This window comes from Chlorocebus sabaeus, chromosome 20 (assembly GCF_047675955.1).
Source record: "Chlorocebus sabaeus isolate Y175 chromosome 20, mChlSab1.0.hap1, whole genome shotgun sequence".
NCBI classification, from domain to species: Eukaryota; Metazoa; Chordata; class Mammalia; order Primates; family Cercopithecidae; genus Chlorocebus; species Chlorocebus sabaeus.
In genome coordinates, this window is record NC_132923.1 from 94,655,449 (window position 1) to 94,679,411 (window position 23,963).

General features: G+C 44.4%; 1 protein-coding gene across 1 annotated transcript in view; it reads right to left on the reverse strand.

The window, feature by feature from the left end:
* Positions 1-373: 373 nt before the first annotated feature.
* RIMKLA (ribosomal modification protein rimK like family member A) overlaps positions 374-23,963 on the reverse strand; it is a 40,638-nt gene continuing 17,048 nt past the window's right edge. Inside the window, exons 2-5 of the mRNA XM_007979182.3 lie at positions 21,854-22,084; positions 16,950-17,036; positions 11,043-11,246; positions 374-7,700 (exon numbers count right to left, since the gene is read on the reverse strand). Coding sequence (XP_007977373.3) covers positions 7,210-7,700; positions 11,043-11,246; positions 16,950-17,036; positions 21,854-22,084 — 1,013 coding nt within the window. The 3' untranslated portion in view covers positions 374-7,209. The remainder of the gene's footprint in view (positions 7,701-11,042; positions 11,247-16,949; positions 17,037-21,853; positions 22,085-23,963) is intronic.

Genomic DNA, 23,963 nt, shown 5'->3' on the forward strand with positions numbered 1-23,963 from the left:
CCACTTGTGCACATTACTCTAGGACACTTGCTTCTGAGAAATACAACACAAATGCTACCTCCCTGGAACTAAGATGTCTCAGTGCTTATGTGTATCAATTTCTTCTCTCTGTCGCCCAGTGGCAGTGGTGTGCTGATAAATGTTTAACAACCAGCTCTGGGGGAGGGGGTCTTGATATAGACTGTTTGCCAGTCTCTGTGGTGTAAATACTCTCAATAGGGCCGATTCTCCAGCTACCGATGGGATGTCACTGAATGGTCAGGTTGGGAAGAGATGTGCAATAGCACGCCGTTATATTGTAGCACACCATACGAATACAATAGATGTCAGTATCCTCAAGAACATAGATAATAGTAAAATAACTAGGAAGTGATGAGTTTTGAGTATTTATTACTGTTTTTAATATACTTTAATTGTAGGTTAATATAATCTCTAATAGTCACTGTGGCTGTGTTTACCAACCAGCTTACAAAATTCCTGAAAATTGAACAATCCACTCTCTCATGGGCCAGTGCAGACCAGTTCAACACACCACTGGAACTCGAGCCCTCAAGGTGGGACTAAGCAAACCAGGCACCTGCCTAGTCCTGCCTCTACAGTGACCTTTATTAACTCTGCAGAACGATTAAGGGCCACAGCTCTCCCCTTACAGGAGATCCGTGTTCCTTCTACATAGGAGATGATGGGAGTCCCACTCCAGATAGGCCCAGGACAGCAGAATTTTAGCTGCTTTATTGGTTAGTTCCATCTGATTTCAGGGCTGTCATCCCTGCCAAGTCCAGATGGTGCTGTCGGACTATCAGAGTTCCCCACACAGTCCCCCTCCCCCCAGCCTTCTGCACTCCCCTCACCCTCTATTTGACAGGTTTAATTCACGTCCCTGGCACCACCTCCTTCCATTTGATACGAAGCCAGCAAACCTAATACAGGAAGAGCCAAAAAACCCAGGTGCTAAATCATCCAAGGTCAGGCTGCTTTCCAGGTCGGCTTTCCAGTCTCCCAGTTGTCTGAGGCAGTCTTTCCTCCAGGATTTTTCTTCGCCAAATACGTTCGCTATATCTTGCACACAGCATCATAAAACCTCAAGGATGGATGGGACCTTCCAGTCATTAGGCCTGAACCACAGCATGCTTGAGCTGCCGCCAGCCCTGCCCCCAGCAGCTCTTTTTCCCAGCTGTAAAGCTGCTGTCTGCCAGCTTTTATCCCTTGGCACTGAGCCCTGATCTCAAGAAGGCGATGCTTGTATTCCTCACAGTGGGGGGAGCAAGAGGAAAGGAACCTCTGGAAAGCCAGGCATGTGGTTAAGTGCGACACATTCAAGTTTATCACATTTATAGGTGACAAAATTAAAGTTTAGCAAGTTGAAGTAAAGTGTCCCTGGGTCACACAAGCTTTAAGTTACGTGGATTTGAACTGGATCTGACTCAAACTAGTACCATTCACATTAGTCCATGCTGCCTTCCAAAAGGCGTGCCCCTGGCAACGAGTGGTGAATATGGTCATTGTGATGCCTGGCTTGTGTCGTGAGAATAAAATAATACATCACCTTAAGAGATGGCACTCGAATTCCCCTAGAGAGGGAACTGTCTTTGTCCAGGAAAATGCTTTTAATAAGCCACTCATGGTAACAGGTGAAGTAGTGACGGTAAGGGTGTTGGCAGGAATCAAATTAAGAAAAGGAATGGCTATCCATCTGGCTGTATGTGAGAATATAAATGGATCTGCTTTGTCCCAAGGACAGGAGACAGGGACCACGTGGAGTGGAAGGTGAGTGGAGATTCCTCCATAGTATATAAAAAGAACATTCTATAAATGGGGTGCCGAGTCTGCACTGTTGTAGCATCTGCCATTCCTTCCCACGTCACTGAGACACACACAGGCACACACACTCACTCACTTGAAGTTTGCTGTGTGGAAATGGGTGAGGGAACTGAGCTTCATGTCTCAGCTGATGCATTGCAGGGATAAGACGCTGTTTAAAATGAGGTAGCAGAAGTGTGGAGTCAGCAGTGGCTGCAAAAATATAAGTCTCTGAGAAATCACAGAAATGTAGAGGTTCAGAACCAGAATCCAGTTATCAGACCTATCTGGATTTCAAGAGGCAGGGAGTCCTCAGCTGACATTTGGGTTACAACAGGGATGAATCTGTGCCTAATGTCTGGCTGCAAGGGGGACGCACTGTGGAACAGAAAGTAGGGGGAAACTTTTGACCTTGTTGCTGATTGAAACCGGAGCACGTGAATCAAACAGGATTTCTTTTTGGGTGTGCCTAATGCAGTAGGTTTAGGAGCTGCAAACCCTTGGGTTTCAGGACATTCCGCAGTGAGGGAACATCGACTGAATTGGAGCCAAATAAGCTTTCAGTTAGCTTGGCATGGGCTTTCTTCCTCACATCCCACCACTGAAAGTGTGGGGTAGAGTTAAATGGTCTTGGCTGGTCTAAAGACGGTGCGGGCCATAAGCCAGCTTGCATCATGGAAATATACATGCCTTTGGGGCTCTCACCTAGAAGCCATCCAAGTGCTGAACCCTTGACGGCTGGCACATCAACACCGTGTTGATCCAGAACAGAGGCTCATCAGAAGGGGAAGAGGCGGAGGGTAGGCCCAGGATGGGAGCATGTGCTAGATTCCAGGGAGGGATGGAGCTACCCCCGGCAGCATGCCAAAGTGGATGAGGAATCAGGTTGCCTGAGTCCAGCCTTGCTATTGACTGGCAAGTGACCACGGCCTCTGGAACTAAGATTCCCTATTTATAAAATGGGGGACTAGACTGGTCTCCAAAATGCTATTTCCATGATCTCAACTGGGGCTCATAAGCGACTTTCTTAGTGTGGCCCTGGAACCCCAGAGAACACCACACAGTGAAATTACCAAACCAGGTTGGAATGCCAGCACAGGGCTTGGGACAGTGCATGTTGGCACAGGAACTGTACCTAGACAAGGAAATGGAAAGGCTTAAAAGAAAGTTTTCACATTCAGCCCTGTGGTTTTAGGAGGGAGGGCTGCAGAGTCTAGCCATAGACCTGGAATGGAGGCATGATTTAGTTTTAGGAAAAGATTAAAACACTATATCCCTTAGAAGAATTGTCTTCCAGGTAACATTTTAAAGTAACAATCTGTACTGATCTTGAGTCTCAGAGGTAGAGTCAAAAATAGTCCGAGATCTAAGAACATTCACTTCAGGGACAGTGACAAATATGGCTATTTTCAGGGGCCTTCCCAAGACATCCACTCAGACTAATGGCAAACAGGCTTACCTCCGGTTGCAAAGGAAAATATTAAACTGTAGTGACTTGACTAAGGTTGGATTTATTCTCTGACCTGACTCCTTAAACTGACCTGCTAAGGCTATGCCTGCACATAGTATGCCAGTTCATTAGACTCTGGGAGGGTCAGCTTTTATTTGGGCGGTCCTAAAACTCCCCAGCCAGCTGCTTACATCTTCCCCAGATTTGCATTCAGTGTTCTCAAGACCAGCATTCCTCAGGATTTAAAGAAGGGAGGAAGCACATCTCCCCCACTTCTCCAGGGTGGATGGAAATCCATGCATCTCATTATCTTTATGCAGAAGAGCTTCAAAGACATCTACTTCTAATCAATACATATTCATGATTCTTTCATTACAACAGCCCACAGAAGAGCCATTTTTTCCCTCCTTCCTACTAGAATTCCAAATGATCCCAATTTTTTCTTTCTTTCACAAAACTATTCCAGACCTTTCCCTTTTTCCTTTCCTCCTTTCCTGGTCCCCATGGTCATGGAATCTCCTTTTAGCTGGAACCAGTGAGCCTGCAATTGTGACACTAGTGGCTTATGATCCACTTATATTGTTTCTGAGATCCTAAAGACCTAAAGCCCCAAATCCTCATTTTGGCAACCCCATATCTAATCAGAAAAACAGCATGAAGACGCTTTTCCCAAGTGCAGAATCGTATATTCTGAGTGACTGAGCTATTGGCATTCAAGTTTTGACCAGTTTCAAGATGCTACTACCAGATAATGGAAAGACCATATACAGACACTGCAATCTATGTTACATAAGGAAGACTTCGTTAGTTGGTATACAAGAGTGGAGAGTTTCAGGTTATATACGATACATCCAGAAGGCTGTTTGAATACACAAAGAGCCATATTCCTTTCAGGTCTTAAGTTTCCCTGGCTGGAAGTGAGGCCTCTGAGAAGCTGCATTCCTTTCTCAGGGTCCTTACCACTGTTCAGTGTGCTAATGCCAAGAATGTATGGCTTTTTTTTGAGATGGAGTCTCACTCTGTTGCCCAGGCTGGAGTGCAGTGGCCCAATCTCAGCTCACTGCAAGCTCCGCCTCTCGGGTTCACACCATTCTCCTGCCTCAGCCTCCCGAGTAGCTGGGACTACAGGTGCCGGCCACCACACCCGGCTAATTTTTTTGTATTTTTAGTAGAGACGGGGTTTCACTGTGTTAGCCAGGACGGTCTCGATCTCCTGACCTCGTGATCCATCCGCCTCAGCCTTCCTAAGTGCTGGGATTACAGGTGTGAGCCACCACGCCCGGCCTGGCCTTTTTCTTTGTTAAGGAGTGATGTGAAACTGTTACAAATCAGATGTGGGAGGTGTTCTGCTACCATTAACTTACATGCACCAGTCTCACTTACTTACTTCAGCCTCAAAGAGGTAAACAAATGAGGCATTTTCTCTATCTGAATGAAACATGGAGACACAGAGTTCCTGTCATTGCACAAGGTCAGCTGTTCAAGCAGAGAGCCAGAACTAGGCTCTGCCTCTGCACCCCATGTTCCTTTAGCAGGCCTGTGGCCAGCTATGACAAGTATAGCCTGAGGCTCACAGAGCCCACAGCCAGCATGGTATGGGAAATCCTGGATCGGGGCTGGTTGTGGTCCAGCTGTGATCCAGCTTTCTCCGCTTCTAGACAGGACTGGTGCCAGGCAATGAAGCCAATGACTACAGATGTCACTCACAGCTGGAAAATGGGCCTCCTTTGGCAAAGGAATCTGGAGCACTCTCTGGCTGCTCTGCTCAGGCTGGGGCCCTGCTAGCCTCCTTTTAGATAAAGTGGGGAGACTAGATTCACACCAAACAGTGGAAATGAGGGGATGCAGCTTCCAGATGATCATCACTTGGTTAAGTTTGCACAGAAGGTGTAACCAGTTCCAGTGAGAACAAATCTAAAGCTGTCCGTCTTTTAAAGCCACCCTGAGTGGTAAAGATAAGGTACATGTCTTAACTTATATAAAGGTGAAGTATTATTTTTCAATTGTACAAGACACATTACTAGCGTTACAGTTCAGTGGCATGCACCTTATGTTGGACTGCATTAAACAACTGTGTAGTGTGACATCTCCATTACACGGCACCAAACATTTGTCAATTGTACAACTATTACTTGGTGAGATCTGGTTTTAACTACAATACTTTAAAAGCCAATTTCTATTTAAATGTGTTACGAAAAAATGCAATAGCTTAACTTTATACACATTTTACATTTCTGGCAGAATAAGTACAGTAATTTCTGCACCCGAATGGGTAGTGTTGCCTTCGAAGTAGTCACCTTGGGAAGACGTATGTTTATTCCAGTGAAGCTGACCTTACACAGAACATTTCTAGAACCCTCTTTAGAAACTGTCAACTTGTAAGGGTCTTCAGTGTTGGTAAATCTTTGTCCTTTAAGGGTAGATCTATTTTTTGAGGAATGATTTTTTTTTTTTAACAGCTAAAGAGCATTAGAAAATAAGTCTGCTAAATAAAATGGGTGATGAAGCTCAGGATTACCTTGGTGGGCAGGAGGAGGGGTTGGATAAAACCCAAGGTCTGACTATAAAGTTGCGAGGCTTTTTGCCTTGCATGGCTTCAAAGGTAACCCCAAAGGGGAACCCTAAGTGTTCTTAGCACATGCAACCTCAAGAAAATAACTCCAATTATGCTAACTCTTGAGTGCATATGTTCTAGTGTATTTGGTTAAAAAGGTATCTTTGCTTATTTTCATATAAGCAGAAATGGAAAACTCCATCTCTGTGATTTCTCCCAAGGGAAAGATCTCATCTACTGCTTAGAGAATTAAAATAAAAAGCACTTGGTGTCATGTCTACGTTAGCCCCGCCAAAATGTGCAGTGAGTAATTCCTGATACCTGAGTCTTCCCCGTATGGAAAAGTGGGTAAGGACAGGTGTCTGGATCCTAGGTAAAAGTAGAATTTCAAGGGGATTGGAGTGTTTCCAATGGCTCCCATCTACTCAATAGACTTACAACACCCACTCATACAAGGAAACCTCCTACAGCTAAGCAGTACACAAAGTTTCAGTAGAGGAGGGGAAGAATGATGATCTCCAAGTAGCTTTCTATGGTAAAAACCCTGGCTTCTGGATGACAAGTGAACAGAGTCCATTGAAAAAGAAAGTCCATGGTGTTAGATTCTAGTGCACGCTTAAGAAATAAAGTGTGTGGCCACTAGCTCATTGAAGTGCATTTCCAGCTGAGGCCAAAGGCAGCAAAGGTGCAAGAAGCTGCTAGAGCTGACATTAGTTGAAGCAGGGTCTGTAAATTCAGAGTGGCAAAGCAATTTGTAGAAAGGCCCAGTTACAAAGCAGGACATTTGCCAACCTGTGAAGTCAAAGAACGTTCAATCTCACTTTCTACAAAGTGCTTCATTGAAAATGCTAATGAGGAAGCTCCCTAAAACACCATATCCTGAGTGTCGGAGAAATATGGTCAAGATGGTGATTGATGGGGAGCAGAGATTGATCCTCTAATAGTGTTTGAACTGTGTATTTTCCAAGCATCACACACACACTTAGTGAAGAACCTATTACTGCAGTCACATTCCAGCTCGCCTGTACATGCTTCCATCCCGTGCTTGCTTTTGAGTACATATTTCCATAAGCCATTTCGAGTTAATGGGTTCTACTGCTAAAAGTCAGAAGCAGCAGCAGGGTCAGTGCCTTAGAGTCAGCTGTAATATCGACGTGCTCACAGCAGACGTCAGTCTCATATTGATCAGTCGGGACGTTGTTCTTGGTGAGTGTTTTTATATTTGTCTTTGTAAAAACCACAAAGCTAGGCCATTTGCTTAAATCATCGTTAGAAAAAATGCTGAGTGCCCAGATGGGATTTCTAGTTTCTGTGCAAATGAAATCACATTAGTCCAGATTTTATTCACTCAAAACTACTAGGGAAGCAGTAGGATTTGGTTTAAATGCTGCCAAAGAGCAGGAATTCACTTAAGTTTTAATTCAGAAGCAATCCTGTTGTTAATGTTGTAGCCAGGTTCGGACAGCATGGAGGTTGGGGCCCCCATTGTGCTTGCTGAGGAATCCCGGATCTCTCCCAGTTCAGGCTCACTTTCGCTAGAGGTAGACCCACTGTTGATGGTATAGACGCTCTCTGCAACTCCCTGAGCTGAAGCACAGCCATCCGGCTCGTTCTTCTCCCTCGGACTCGACAGTCCTGGGAGGACAGCCATCTTTCCAGTCTGCCTGTTTGGCAGCAAGGACATGGTATAGTCTGCAATGATCCCACCCACATCTAAGTTGCATGCCTGGTCGAAGGCTAGGAAGCCAACATTAGCGTTTGCCTCACACACCACAAAGGAGCCATCGTCCATGATAAGGAGATCAATGCCACAGAAGTCCATGCCTAGGATGTTGGACACCTGAATAGCCAACTGCTTGCCTTGTTCTGTCAGCGGGCACATGACACCCACGCCACCTGTGGGGAAAGCACAGTGATGTAAAGGTGACAACTGAGAAGTCAGATGACTCTTCAAAGAAGAGACAGGGGTCTGCCCAGGAGGGGAAGAAAGACAGGCTCGATCATTAATCACAAAAGGTCTGGATGGAAATCACTACACCCTTCGGGAAAACAATACAGCCAATTTTTATCTAGTCTTAAAAATGCTGATTGCCTCTGACCCAGCCATCCCACTACCAAGGAAATAATCTTATGGTATGGGGGGAAAAAAGCTTTATGCACAAAGATGTTGATGGTAGTATTATTTAAAATACAAATCATAGAGCCAGGTAAATGATGGGCACTTAATAAATATTCAATACATATTGAATGATGAAATGAAAAATTATAATCTAAATCTCTCACAGTAGGGAAAAACAGTGTATTGTACAGCCATTAATAATAATGCCAGCTGGGTACAGTGACTCACGCCTGTAATCCCAGCACTTTGGGAGGCTGAGGTGAGAGGGCTGCTTGAGGCCAAGAGTTTGGACCAGCCTGTGCATCATAGCGAGACCCCATCTCTACAAAAAACAAAAATAAAACTAGGTAGGTATGGTGGCTCGCTGTAGGGTTCCTCCTCCCCCAGCCTCCCAAGTGCTGCAGTCCCAGCTACAGTGGCGTGATCTTGGCTCATGCAAGTTCCGCCTCCCGGGTTCACACCATTCTCCTGCCTCAGCCTCCCGAGTAGCTGGGACTACAGGCACCTGCCACCACGCCCGGCTAATTTTTTTTGTATTTTTAGTAGACACAGGGTTTCATCGTGTTAGCCAGGATGGTCTTGATCTCCTGACCTTGTGATCCGCCCGCCTCAGCCTCCCAAAGTGCTGGGATTACAGGTGTGAGCCACCATGCCCGGCCACAACTTACTGATTTTTAAGAGAGATGGCACCTTCTGCCGTCTTTCTGTGCTGCCATAATGGTGCACGTCAATGTCCTGGCTGATGCTCTCAAGAGCATCACCAATGCCGAAATGGGGCAAACGCCAGGTTCTTATTAGGCCATGCTCCAAAGTCATCATCTGGTTTCTAACTGTGATGACAAAGCATAGTTACGTTCACAAATCTGCAATCACTGATGATCACAGAGCTGGGAAAATTGCTGTGAACCTCACAGGCAGATTAAACAAGTGGGGAGTGAACGGCCCCAGTCTGATGTGCAACTTGAAGATCAGAAAAATGGCAGAATAATCTGCTCCCATTCCATCAGTTTGGTTCACTGTACTGACAACCTCAGCTAGCATCATGGCCATCATGGCCTGTGAAAAAGTAAGATGAAAACACACAGATGGGAAAATCCTGGGATTATTTTTCTAGGGATGTAATACATACTAATATTTATAAATAAAATGCCTCAATGGACCAAAAACAAAAAAACAAAAAAACAGAGATATGGAAAGGACTGAGACAAAATCCTGAACCAAGGAGAGACTAATCTTGCTCTTACTTTGCTAAAAAGCTAGGACTTCAGATTTGTCTCCAGTTAGTCTCCTTGGAAAGATTTAAGAATTGTATTCTCAGGTCCAACAACTAGTGTCTTTACCTTAACAATATCCCTTCCCACCTATGACACTGTATCTAAAAAAGGCTATAAAACAGTTTTAAAACAGCTCACCAAGTAAAGCAACATGGATAAATTATAAAGCCACGTGGTTACTAATGAATGGATTTTGTAAGGTAACTAAAAAAGTCAAAATGATAATACACAAGGTTCAATACTTTGGCACTAAACATGATGATCATGAAAATGGGCTAGGCATGGTGGCTCATGCCTGTAATCCCAGCACTTTGGGAGGCCAAGGCAGGTAGATCTCTTGAGGTCAGCCTGGCCCACATGATGAAACTGTGTCTCTACTAAAAACACAAAAATCAGCCAGGTGTGGTGGTACACACCTATAGTCTCAATTACTTGGGTGGCTGAGGCATGAGAATCGCTTGAATGCCTGGGAGGCGGAGGTTGCAGTGAGCTGGGATCATGCCACTGCATTCTGGCCTGGGCAATAGAACAAGACTGTCGCAGGAGAAAAAAAAAAAAAAAAAGAAAAAAGAAAATGAGATAACATGTAAGGTACTTAGTAGTATGTCAACCTGAATCTAGCATTTGACTCCAACACACCACTTTATCACAATTATCTTATAATTATCTCTTCCTTCCTCCTCCTCCTTTTAAGAGATAGGGTCTCACTCTGTTGCCCAGACTGTTGTGCTATGGCGCAATGATAGCTCACTGCAGCCTCAAACTCCTGGGCTCAAGGGATCCTCCCACCTCAGCTTTGTGAGTTCAGCTGGGACTACAGACATGTGCTACTGCACTTGGCTAACTTAAAAAAAAAAAATTTGTAGAGATGGGGTCTCACTTTGTTGTCCAGGCTGGCCTCAAACTCCTGGCTTTAAGTGATCCTCCTGCCTTGGCCTTCCAAAATGCTGGGATTACAAGCATAAGCCACCACACCTGGCCCATATGTCTTCTTTATGGGACCACATGCTACCCGAGGGCAAGGGCTCTCTCATCATCTCTACACTCCCACATCCATCACAGAGTCTGTTCCTGGAAATGCTCAATGACTATCAATGAAAGAAGAGCCAGACAGTGTCTAAGCCTCTTTATTAGTCACTGGACTTGGTATACTCACTCATATGGTGATTTAGGAAATAATAACTAGTGATTGTGATTTTTTTTCCTATTACCAACATATAAACTCATTCAGTAAAGTTGACAATAGCTTTCTGCGATGGGGACAAGAACTTACATCCCTCTTGGAGTATCGCCATTCAGTACAACAGAAAACAAACTTTATTAATGGGTTAATGGGATGGGTTTATGCATTCGACCAAAGCATAAACTGTAGCTTTCTAATAGCATCATACAAGAAAGGAAAACACTTCCATTAAAATATAAAAGGAAAATATGGTATTTCTCCTGTCATCACTTTAGACTCTCATTTTTTTTGCCTGAGCTGTTGCAACAGCTTCAAGCCTCACCTCCCTGCCTCCCATCTTATGCCTTCATTCCATCCTTTACCCAGATGGGAGTTTTTCTCCAATGTCAGTCCTCATGTCAGTCCCTTTTTAAGTCTTAACACCTAGAGGAGAGGGTTCAGTCCTCCATGTCCTGACATTCCTTGTCTGACCTCTGCCACAGCGCTTATACTCATATGCTCCCCTCCAGGATTGCCTGCTGCCATAGGAAAGGGGTTGTTCCTCATTCTCATCTGTGAGATCCTGGTGTCTAGCAGAGGGTCTGACAAGACAGTAGGGATCGATATACATTTGGTGAATGGGTCCAAATACCCTAATGAAACCCTGTGCTTTTATACCTTACCGAGAGAGCAGTTGCTCTGCATCCGTCCATCAGTGGAGCAGCGAAGCATGGAGCCTATGACCTGGCCCCCTACCACCACCACCCGGATGTCCTTTCCATGGGACTCCTTCACGTACTTCTGGAACAGGTAGGGCACATCATGGCGGATCAGATGGCAGATGTCAGAGAGGTGATGTTTATCTCTTGCCAGAAAAACAGCTTTTCCTTTAAGAAGAGAAAGAGCAAGAAAGGGGTTTAGAGAAGCTCTGGACTCTGTACTTGCCATCTGGCCTCCTTGTCCATCAAGTCATCAGTTCCCTCTGAACTTGCCTCACTTTGGTCCCTTCTATTTCTCTGCTAGACTTTTGCTTCTTATCAAATGACCATGGAACCTTACTTTCCCTTAACTTTCCTCAGGTCCTAATACCCTCTCCCTCCACCATCACTCTTTTTGAAATGACATAATGATTATTTCAGAAACACAGAGAAAGAGTCAAAATAGAATCCCAAGGATCTAATCAATTCAGTCCCCAAAACAGTTAATTAGCATCTGCCATCACCCCCAGGATGCTGATGAGGCAGGATCGACATCTAACTCATTTTTAAAAAACTCCTCAGACCTAACACTGGGCTGGATGCACAGGGCGGATGTCAATTAATGTTTGTAGAACATAATTTATTGAACATACTTTAGAGAAATTCCAAGTTCTGGAGAGAGATCCCAAAAAAAAGGTAGCACAGAGTGATATAACATCAAGAGAGGTCTATGCATAATTCTGTGGGAGCTCAAAGTAGGGAACCACTGACAGGCATCCTTCCTTGTAGACATAAAGTTATTATTTGGCTATACCCATTTAATTCTCAAAGGAATGGCCTATGCCTCTGTTGATCTCTGCAGAAAGCATTCCTTCTTGATTCTAAATTATTTTCTGTTCAAATCGCCTACACTTTTGTAATAATTTAGCATCAGCTTTTTTTTTTTTTTTTTTTTTTTTTTTTTTTTTTTTTGAGACAGAGTCTCTCTCTGTCACCCAGGCTAGAGTACAGTGGCACGATCTTGGGTTGCTGCAACCTCCGCCTCCCAGGCTCAAGAAATTCTCCTGCCTCAGCCTCAAGAGTAGCTTGGATTACAGACACACACCACCACGCCTGGTATTTTTGTATTTTTAGTACAGACGGGGTTTCACCATGTTGGCCAGGCTGGTCTCGAACTCTTGGCCTCAAGTAATCTGCCTGCCTCAGCCTCCCAAAGTGCTGGAATTACAGGTATGAGTCACCATGCCCAGCCAACATCGGCTTTTCCATTGATATATTAGTTAACAGACCTGAGCAGGGGTTCTGATAAATTTGCTCTGCAAATCTGACATGAGCATGCCCAGTCTGAGCATTCTTTTCAGCAAATATGGAACAAAGAGGTGGTTTTCCTGAGCTTTGTGTCACCATCTTACAAGGACTGGAACTCTTCTGAAGTCTTAATAAAAAGACCAGTCCCAGGCCAGGTGCAGTGGCTCATGCCCGTCATCCCAGCACTTTGGGAGGCTGAGATGGGCAGATCACCTCAGGTCAGGAGGTTAAGACCAGCCTGACCAACATGGAGAAACCCCATCTCTACTAAAAATACGAAATTAGCTGGGCATGGTGGTGCATGCCTATAATCCCAGCTACTCGGGAGGCTGAGGCAGGAGAATCGCTTGAACCCAGGAGGCAGAGAGGTTGTGGTGAGCCAAGATGGTGCCACTGAACTCCAGACTGGGCAACAAGAGCAAAACTTCATCTCAAAAACAAACAAACAAACAAACCAGTCCCTAGTGGTACATACAACTGAAAAGTAAATTCCAAAACATGTTATAACCAGGATGCAATCATTCCCAAGATGACTGGACCCTAGACACCTGACAGAGCTGAAGGAGTATGGCCACATGATCTGAAGATGGCCAGTGGCAGGTGACGGGAGTGTGCAGGTAAGTGCGTGTGTCAGGGAAGTTGGATAGGACCCAGCAAGGGGTCACAAGAGGAAAATGGAGAGGCCCCAGCAAGGGTGGACGATGCAGCATCAGTGTTCCCTGTCTTCAATCAATGAGTGTGGGGCAAGAAGATACACATCTGATGCCAGGAGATCTGGAGATCTGACTTCCGGCAACAGATGGCTGGGATTCAGGTATCTGCACTGGGTTCTCCAGACATTAGGTAGGATTTTCAGCAGAGATGGGGACTAGAGATAGGAACTGGGTTTCTTGGTTTCGGGTACAGAAGTTCTAATATGGGGGTCAGTCTACAGTTAATAAAGGAGCTACAGTTTTAAGGCAAGAAGGAAAAAAGGAGAAAAAGGCAGTAAGATTGGTTAATCATGTACTAAGTGCCAAGCACTTTGATTTTTTATTATTTCACTTATACTTCATGCTAGCACTAGGAAGCCATTATAACAAGGATGGTTAATCCCATTTGAGAGAAAACGGGTCCAATCTCAAAACTTACTATAAAGTTACAGTAATCAAGACAGTGTGGCCTGACATAAAGATAGAACTATATCAATGGAATAAAATTGAGAGCCCAGAAATAAACGTTCACGCACATGGCAAACTGATTTTTGACAAGGGTTCCAACAGCATTTAGTGGGGGAATGAACAGGCTCTTCAACAAATAGTACTGGGAAAAACTGGATATCCACATTCAGAAGAATAAAGTTGAACCTCTACTTCATACCAAACAAAAAAATTAACTCAAAATGGATCAAAGACTCAAAGGTAAGGGCTAAAACTATGAAGCTTTTAGAAGGCAACATAAATGTAAATCTGTGTGGCTTTGGATTAGGCAAGCACGAAATGACATCAAAAGCATATGGAAACAAACAAACAAACAAATAGACAAGTTAGACTTCACCAAAATAAAAAACTTTTGTGCATCAAAGATACTATATCAAGAAATGAAAAGACAACCTATGGGAATGGGAAAAATATGTTCAAACATGTTGTTATATATCTAATAAGGATTTAGAATCTACATTATATGGCTGGGCGCAGTGGCTCATGCCTGTAATCCCAGCATTTTGGGAAGCCGAGGTGGGTGGATGGCTTGAGTCCAGGAGTTTGAGACCAGCCTGGGCAACATGACAAAATCTCATTTCTATAAAAAATGAAAAATCAGCCAGGCATGGTGGTGCATGCCTATAGTCCCAGCTACTTGGGAGGCTGAGGCAGGAGGGTTGTTTGAGCCCAGGATGCAGAGGCTACAGTGAGCCAAGATCACACCATTGCAGTCCAGTGAGAGCCTATCTCAAAAAAAAAAAAAAGGAATCTACATTATACAAGAATCCTTTAAACTTGAAAATAAAAAGATTAAAAATCCAGTTAAAAAGTGGACAAAGGATATGAAAAAACATTCCTTCAAAGAAGATACACAAATGGCCAACAAGCACATGAAAAGATGTTCAACATCGTTAGTCTTTGGGCAAATGCAAGTTGAAACCACAATGAGATACCATTTCACACTCACTAGATAGCTATAATAAACACACATAGATACATAACAAATAACAAGTGATGGTGGGGATATGGAGAAACTGGAGCCCTCAAACACTGCTGGTGGAAATGTAAAATGTGGTACAGCCATACAACGGTCATATTGTTAAGTCACAAAAAGAGATAAACTAGTGTTACTTGTGACAACACGGATGAACCTTGAAGACATCATGCTAAGCGAAAGAAGACAGACACCAAAGTCCACATACTGTATAAATCCATTCATATAAAATAGCCAAAACAGGTAAATCTATAGTAACAGAAAGTATTATTTTGTTTTTTGTTTTTTGTTTTTTTGAGACGGAGTCTCGCTCTGTCACCCAGGCTGGGGTGCAGTGGCCGGATCTCAGCTCACTGCAAGCTCCACCTCCCGGGTTTACGCCATTCTCCTGCCTCAGCCTCCCGAGTAGCTGGGACTACAGGCGCCCGCCACCTCGCCTGGCTAGTTTTTTTTGTATTTTTTTTAGTAGAGACGGGGTTTCACCGTGTTAGCCAGGATGGTCTCAATCCCCTGACCTCGTGGATCCACCCGTCTCGGCCTCCCAAAGTGCTGGGATTACAGGCTTGAGCCACCGTGCCCAGCCCAGAAAGTATTATTAATAATAGGTCAGTGGTTGCCAGGGACTGAGGGAGAGGCAATCGGGACTAACTCCTACGAGGTATGAGGCTTCTTTCAGGGGTGATGGAAACGTTCTGAAATTAAGTAGTGGTAATAGTTGTAAAACACAGTGAGTTCACTAAAATCCAGTGAATTTTACAATTTGCACTGGTAAATTTTTTATGTGAATTGTATTTCCATTTTTTAAATTTATAAAACATTATGTATTACATTTAATTTCTGTTTGCTATCTTACCTTTCTACAATGGAAGTTCTTTGAGGGCAGGAACTTTTGTTCTTATCTGTATCCCTGGAATAGTGCCTTGCATTTTGTAGGCACTCAATAAATATTTGAATTTTATGTTATGTGTATTTTACCACAATAAAAATGACTAGTCGAAAGGCTGGTTGAAATTGAGCTCAGTAGCATATCTGGATAGCACTAAGAGCCCCGCTTTGCCACCCAAGCTCCTTTCTCTGCTCCTCAACATGACTCATCTATGCTTACAGGTTGCGTTGCCTACCCCTGCTTCCGTGTGTTGCTCGCTCACTTCCTCCAATTCAAATTCTACACTTCCACTGAAGTCTCCTTTTCTTCCAGTGAAGACTTCACGGCAGAACTGTACCCTCCCTCCTGTAGGCTCAAACAGACCCCTGGGCATACTTGCTACATCAGAGATCACCCTGCAAGGCAACTGTGTCTACACATTTGAGCTCCTTGAAATCAGTGACTGGGTCTAGTTCTTTTTTTTTTTTTTTTTTTTGGGACATGGTCTCGCTCTGTCACCCAGGATGGAGTGCTGTCTAGTCCATTTCTATTGCATAGTCCCTACACCATAGTAGTTGCTCACTACTATCTATTTAGGGTGACCTTCCCTCACTCCAGATGCCCGGAGCGTTTAAGCATGCCACCTGGGTATCCCCATGAGGCACCTGCTCAGGTACTGCAGGAGGACTGCTTTCTGTTGCTGATGTCCCTACTGAGTCCCGACGATGCACTGAACACTGCAGTAAGCCTTACAGAGACAGATGCTCAGGATCTGGTCCCCACCACTGAGCAGCTTGCAGTCTAGTAAAGGAAGCAGGCATATAAACCTGTAACTGTTACAAAATATAGCACTCTGCTAGAGGCACGTACAAAATGCTATGGAAACAAAAAAGGAAGAGCAATTAATTTTGTCTGGAAGACAGGGAGGGAGACCAGGGATGTGTGTGGAAAAGAAATGACATCTGGAGCTGGCCTTAAAGGATGAGCAGAAGTTGTTGACCAAGTGAGCAGACAAAGATGGCATTCTCAGCGAAGGGAAAAGAGCAGACGTTTAAAGAGGGGAAAATGCATGGTCTACGTGGTGAATGAGAAGTAGTCTGGAATGGATTATGAAAGGTTCACGTGGCCACAGAAGGCTGCATGGGAAGGCTGAGGCTGTTCGTGCAGGGCCTTCAGTTTCCTGATGAGGAATATGGACTCTGTCTAATAGGCAGCACAGGGTCTTGGGAGGGTTTTTCAGCAAGAGAGTGTCAAGAATAGATCTATGTTTCAGAGAAATTACTTCAAAAAAAGAACAGGAGGCACTGGCAGCGGAGTTAGGGGAACCGATCAGCTATAAGTCAGGAGTTGACTGTAATCGTTTGAGGAAGAGGTGAGCATGATCTGACAAAAGCAAGAACAAAGGACAAAGAGGAAGAGACACTGCAAGCTCCTCAAAGGGGAGCTCCATTTTTCTAAGCAGCACTTGAGGAATGTCTTGTCCAGGCAGAGCAGCAGCCCAAGTGGGCTGATGACCCAGGAAGCCCTGGAGAGGTGGCACTGACCCCGGTGGCCTCGTGTGCTCTTCACCACAACTGGGTAGCCCAGGGGCTCGGCTTCATCGATCATTTTTGAAAAGTCTTCATGCCCACCTGCCAAGAAAAGGTGAAAGTCAGTGATGGTAAGGCTGATGGTCAGGCAGTGGCCACTCCAGCCCTGCCCCTCTGTAGGAATTCTTGAGGCCTCATCTCTCTCATTAAGGCCATTCAAACCCATTTGATTCAACAGACACACATTACGTACCTGCAAGGTAAAAGGTGGGAGCAGAGAGGTAAGGAAACCAACATTTAGCAGGTACCTTCTGTGTGGTAAAGGCTTCACAATCCCTGTAACAACCATACAGGTAGATACCTTTCCCTTTACAATGACTATGGTAGGTGGACCCCCAAGATATCTGCTCCCTGGTGTACGCACCTTGTATAATCCCCTAAGTATGAAAGGGACCAGTGAATATGTTGGGATATCATTCCTCTGATTTTGACTTAGTTAACCGAAAGGGAGATGATCCTAGGTGAGCCTGACCTAATCAGATGAGTCCCTTTTAAAAAAATGGTGAAACAGAGAGACTCTTCTGCTGGCCTTGAAGGAGCAAACTGCCATGTTGTAGAGAAGGCCATGCGGCAGAGAGCTGAGGACAGCCTCTAGCAGAGAATGTCCCCACTTGATGGCTAGCAAGGAAGTAGGGGACTCAGTCCCACAACTACAAGAAACTGGATGTCAACAATCAGGCAGCTTGGAAGAAGACCCCAAACTTCAGGTGAGACCACAGCCCCAGCTGACACCATGATTTCAGCCTAAGGAGACCTAAGCAGAGAACCCAGCTACGCTATGATAAGACTTCTGACCTATGGAAACTATGAGGTAATCAATGGGTATCATTTGAAGCTGCTCAGTTTTTAGAGGTTCATTATGGAGCAATAGAAAATCAACACTCACAGAAACGAAGCCTGGGGATTTGCTTCACCCAAAATTAAGGTATGACTCTGAAGCCTGAACTGGCTCCACCATACTCCTATAAGCCTTAATTTTAAAAAATATGAATAATGATGTGCATGAAAATATTTCTAAATTGTTTTATGAACCTGGGTTCATATATATACTGTATCAAACATAATCTTTTCTTGATAACTTAGAGTCAATGTCATGAACATTAATGACTGCACTGTAATGCCCCAAGGGACTACATCTGCCCTCTATTCAATGGCACCAAACTAGTGCACTTTCTAGTTTGGGAACCTGGTTTTTTAGTGGTTTGTCACATTTCTTGCTGTCAGATGTCAACTAAGATTTCTCGCTGCTGTCAGTATAGAGCAGAAACAAGTCTCTTTTCCTGCTTCTCTTTGCTGTGGGCTTGGAAAGGACAAAGCAACTTATGAGATGACTTTTCCAGCACAGGGGAAACTAGGTTTCAAACGAATCTGGAGGGCTTTCCCATTCATGAAGTGAGAGAGGGAGGTTCAATGCTTGTTGGAGTTTGTGACACGTATTTGGGCTGCTCAGAGGTCCTTTTCATTCACTTCCTAGTTCTCAAAAATGTGCTGCTGGATCGATGTGTTTTGTAGGTGCTTGGTGGTTCAAACAACACAAATCTATTGTCATACAGTTCCGCATAGTTAGAAGTCCAACACAGGTCTCACTGGGCTAAAAAAAAAAAAAATGTTAGCCAAGACCAGGTGTGGTGGCTCATGCCTGGAATCTTAGCACTTTGTGGGGGCCAAGGTGGGCGGATTGCCTGAGCTCAGGAGTTCGAGACCAGCCTGGGCAACATAGTGAAACCCCATCTCTACAAAAAAATACAAAAATTAGCTGGGTGTGGTGGTCCACGTCTGTGGTCCCAGCTACTCGGGAGGCTAAGGTGAGAGGATCAGTTGAGCCCAGGAGGTTGAGGCTACAGTGAGCCACGTCATGCCACTGGTGCTGGGCAACAGAGCAGAACCCTGTCTCAAAAAAAAAAAAAAAAGATTAGCCAGTTGCATTCCTTTCTAGAGGAAAATCTATTTCCTTGCATTTTGCAGGTTCTAGAGGATACCCACATGCCTTGGCTCATGGCCCTCTTCCATGTCCAAAGCCAGCAACAGCAGGTAGAGTCCTCACACGGCATCACTGCTCTTCCTCCTCGGTCACATCTCCCTCTGACTCTCTCTTCTGCTTTCCTCTTCCACTTTTAAGGACACATACAACAATAGGCTCTCCTGGATAATTTAGAATAATCTCCGTAACTTAAGGTCATCTGCTTAACAACCAACTCCATCTGCTGCCTTAATTCCCTTTTGCCACATAACCTAACATAATCACAGGTTCTAGGGATTAGGACATGGGTATCTCAGGGTGGGGGAGTGGCATTATTCTGCCTACCACAGGCAAAGCAAAATACTCTAGAATACTAACAAGACCTGCCTAGTTTGCAAGAGTGCTAATGACTTAAAAAAAAAAGAAAATGAGGTCATGAAGGTAATTAGGGGCATCTTCATGAAGAGGATGTTTTGTTAAGAGGGGAACTCCCAGCTTCCTGCCATCCCGCTGATAAGCTTACGTTCTCTCTAGCCATCCTTTCTTCCTTTCTTTACAATGCAGTAAGAGAGGTCCCCCTAATCCATCCCTGCCCCACTATGCTTTAGACCCCCTTTCTCACCTCCCCAGGGATCTTGCACCCTCTCTGCTATATCTGCAACCTCCCAATTCCTAATTTCATAAGCATTTTGAACATGCTCAATTCTCTGCCATCATAAGCAAATAGAGTCCCTGTTTTTTGACCCTGCATCATCCCTTAACTGTAACTTTGTATCCCTACCATTGAGCCACGGAAAGAGTTATAGAAACCCACTGTTTCCATTTCCTCACTTCCCATTTATTTCCTCATCCCTCTCTCCAGCACTAAACTGAAGCTGTATTCATTAAACTCCCTGTTGCTGAACCCAACACACACATCAGTGTTGACACGTCACATTATGTTACTTGTCCTTTTGGAATCACACAATACTCTTGATTACACCATCCATCTTGGAATACTCTCCACTGACTTCTATGATCTCTCTTCTTTCTCTTCTCACCTCTCAAGTTGCCTGCTCTCCCTCCCTCCTTCCTTTTAAGACATGGAGTCTCATTCGGTCATCCAGGCTGGAGTGCAATGGCATGATCATAGTTCAAAGCAGCTTTGAACTCCTGGGCTCAAGTGATTCGTTTCTTTTACAGATTCCTCTTCCTGCATCCATTCCCTAAAGCAGGAGTCCCCAACCCCTAATTCCAGACTGTGGCCTGTTAGGAACCCGGCGAAACATCAGGACGTGAGCAGCAGGTGAGCAAGCATTACCGCCTGAGCTCCACCTCCTGTCAGATCAGCAGTGGCATTACATTCTCAGAGGAGCTCAAACCCTATTATGAACCGCACATGTGGGGGGATCTAGGTTGTGCACCCCTTATGAGAATCTAACTAATGCCTGATGATCTGAGGTGGAACAGTTTCATCCTGAAACCATCCTCCCCCACCTCACCCCCATCTGTGGAAAAATTGTCTTCCATGAAACTGGTCCCTGGTGCCAAAAAGCTTGGGGGCCGCTGCCCTAAAGGATTCCCTTCTTTTAAAAAAAATGTTGGTGTTAAAATATACATAAAATACACCATTTTAACCATTTTAGGTGAACAGATCAGCCCTCTTTTCTTCCTACATACTCTCCCTGAGTACTCTCATCCATTCCTGGGACTTCACCTCACATAATGAAGGTTTCCAGCTCCACTTCCCTAGTCTGCACTTCTTTGAGAAGCTCCAGATTCATTTGTGTGCTGCCTACTAAATATTTGTACTTGTGTGTACTACAGACACCTCAAACAGATCATGTCCCAAACTGAAATCGTCTCTGCCCTATAATCCTTCACCCCCTACCTACAAATCAGCTTCTTTCCTCCCACATTTCTAGTCTTAGCGAATGTTTGCTTTCACCTCTGGTTGCTCAAATCAGAAACCCAGTCACTCTTGATTTCTCTCCAAGCTCTCCATATAAATCAATCATCATGTTCTATTATTTCTACAACCTTCACAATTCCCGAATCTGTTCACACATCTTCATTCCCACCATGAGTTTAGACCATCGTTGCTCACTTGGATTATTTTAAAAACCTACCACTACTTGTCCTGTCTCTACTTTGCCCCTCTCCAATTTCTCCTCCACAGTGTAGCCAAAGTGATCTTCTGAACTATAACTCTTATCAGGCCACCTCCCTGATTAAAGCCCTCCCAGAACTTCCTGTTAGTCTCGGGGTTAACCCTCATCTCCTTCACACGTTGTATGTAGTGCCCTCTTGTCTTCCCAGCCTCATATTTCAGCTGTATCTCGCTTAACATTCTACAAACTGCTCAGATTACCACCAACACATCAGGGGTCATTCCCCTCTGGGTCTTTCTATATTCTGCTCTCTCGTTACATTACCCCCCTCCCACCATCTCCCTTCGCTGAGCTAGATAACTTCAGCTTAGCTTATGTTAGCTCTTTTAGGAAGCCTTCCTCAATGTCTAAATGCCATTGGGAGCTCTCCTATGTACTCCTGCACCGCTCTGCATCTCATTCTTATCACGGCACATTTTACATTGCTCAGAAATTGCCTGTTTACTTGTCCTCTGCCTCTGATGAACTGGGAATGCCTTGAGGGCAGGAGCCTCTTGCTGACTGCTGTAGCCCAGTGCCTAGCATGCTGCCTGGCACACCGTGTGTACCAGATATGTATTTAATGAATGACTTACAGAGGTGAAGACGCCAAGGCATTTTCAGATAGAAAGGCCGGGATAAAGATTTCAGATAGGCCAAGATGTTGAATCAACAGACTCACATTCAAAACCAACAAAGATATTAGAAGGTTTCTAGGGAAAGAAAACAGAGATGCACGTGATTTGGGAAGATATTTCAAGCTGACTCACCATAGGAGAAGGTGTCTGGCATGGGGACCCCATGTCCAGCCAGTTCTTGGAACGTCCAGAATTTGTTGATGCAATTTAAGATGCTCTGTGGGCGATTGACCAACCGGCAGCCCAGCTTCTCCAGGTGTCGCAGGACAGTGATGTCACTGTCTGACTGCACTGAGGGTGTGGGTACCCGCACAAGCACTACATCCGGGAAGGTGGTGAGGGCCTTCTGGTTTAACTGGAGGCCTGCAATTCAAGGACAACAGTGAGTGCTGTGCCTGCTGTCATTTAGTCCACCAGAAGAAATGGTTCCAACAGACTCTTCAAGACTGAACCTAGCAGGAACAGAGCCTCAAAAAATGGCCCTCTGGACATCCTGGTGTACAAAGAAACTCTACAGGCAACCCCATATGCCAAACAAATGGGCAGAGCATGATCATGAGGAAACACAAAGGAATGAGCAGAAACAAAGCATATCAAGAATAATCTAGGTTAAAAGAATCCACAGGAGATATATAGTCACCTTCCTTCCCATAGGACAAGTATGACTCAAAGTGTGGTGGCTTGGGAGGCTGAAGGCTTAATGAAAAGGAAATAGTTTAACCCACTTCAGGAATCCCTACCACTCTTTTATATCTGACTGGAATATTATATAGCCTTTTTTTTTTTTTTTTTTTTTTTTTGAGGCAGGGTCTTACTCTGTCACCCAGGCTGGAGTACAGTGGCGTGATCTTGGCTCACTGCGACCTCTGCCTCCCAAGCTCAAGTAATCCTCCCACTTCCAACTCCCCAGTAGCTGGAACTACAGGCATGTACCACCATGCCCGACTAATTTTTGTGTTTTTCGTAGAGATGGGTTTCGCCATGTTGCCCAGGCTGATCTCACGCTCCTGAGCTCAAGCAGTCCACTCGCCTCGGCCTTCCTAAGTGTTGGGATTACAGGCATGAGTCACTGAGCCCAGCTATGCAACCATTTAAATGATTTTATCAACATAATGCACAAATGTCAATGTTAAGTGAAAAAACAGGATACAAAATTATAAATAATGCATTATGATCTCAACTATATAAACAGATACAAGTTGGGAACAGCTAGAGGAAATACACCAACATTTTAATGGTAGGTAATGGAATTACAGGTAATTTCTTCTTTATATTTTATACTTATCTGTATTTTCCAAAATTTCTCCAAGTACTTATTACCTTTGTAACAAAAAAACTTTCTGAAAAACCCATCTACTAAAAATCAGTTCAATTCAATATCAAAGAAAACTAGAATGCATCCAAAGACAACCGATCCACTTCGCAGACGTGATGCTATATTCCACTGGGTTAAATAGGAATATTAACTTGAAGTGAAGACTCAGAAGAACATGAGCACAGTCTTCAAGTTTCTGAAGGGCTTCAGTGCAGAAGAATTATTTGGCTTGTCTTCTATAACTCCAGGAGATAGAGATATCCATAAGATCATTATTTTGTCTGTTCACTGATGTATCCTCAGCACCTAGAATAGTGCCTGCTGCATGGTAGGCACTCAATGTCTGTTGAATTGAATAGAAGTTACAGGGAGATGGATTTGGGCTCAACAAAACGGATCCTTTTCCACTCCCTTAGGATGTAAGGGCCAAGGCTCATCACTCAAGGATGGTATAAGACAGCATATAAGGGTAAGATGGGTTCACAGCAACTCACTTGGTCCCTCCCAGTCCTGACATCCTATGGCTTGTATTACTCTAAGTCATAACCTAGGTCTCTATGGTGCACCCAGAATCTGGTGATGGAATGATACAGACAGGATATGGAATGAGGAGGGCAATGAGAAGCTAGTTCAAGGAATTATACTTGGTCTGCTCTAATTAACCTTGAAGGAATCTCTAAAATGCTCTAAAGAATATATGATATTATTTTATTTTATTTTTTAGAGACAGGATCTTGCTGTCACCCAGGATGGAGTACAGTGGTGTGATCACAGCTCACCACAACCCCTAACTCCTAGGGTCAAGCGATCCTCCCACCTCAGCCTTCCAAGTAGTTGGGACTACAAGTGTGCACCAGCATGCCTGGCCAATTTTTTAAAAAATTTTGGGGAGATGCAGTCTTGTTATGTTGCCTAGTCTGGTCTCAA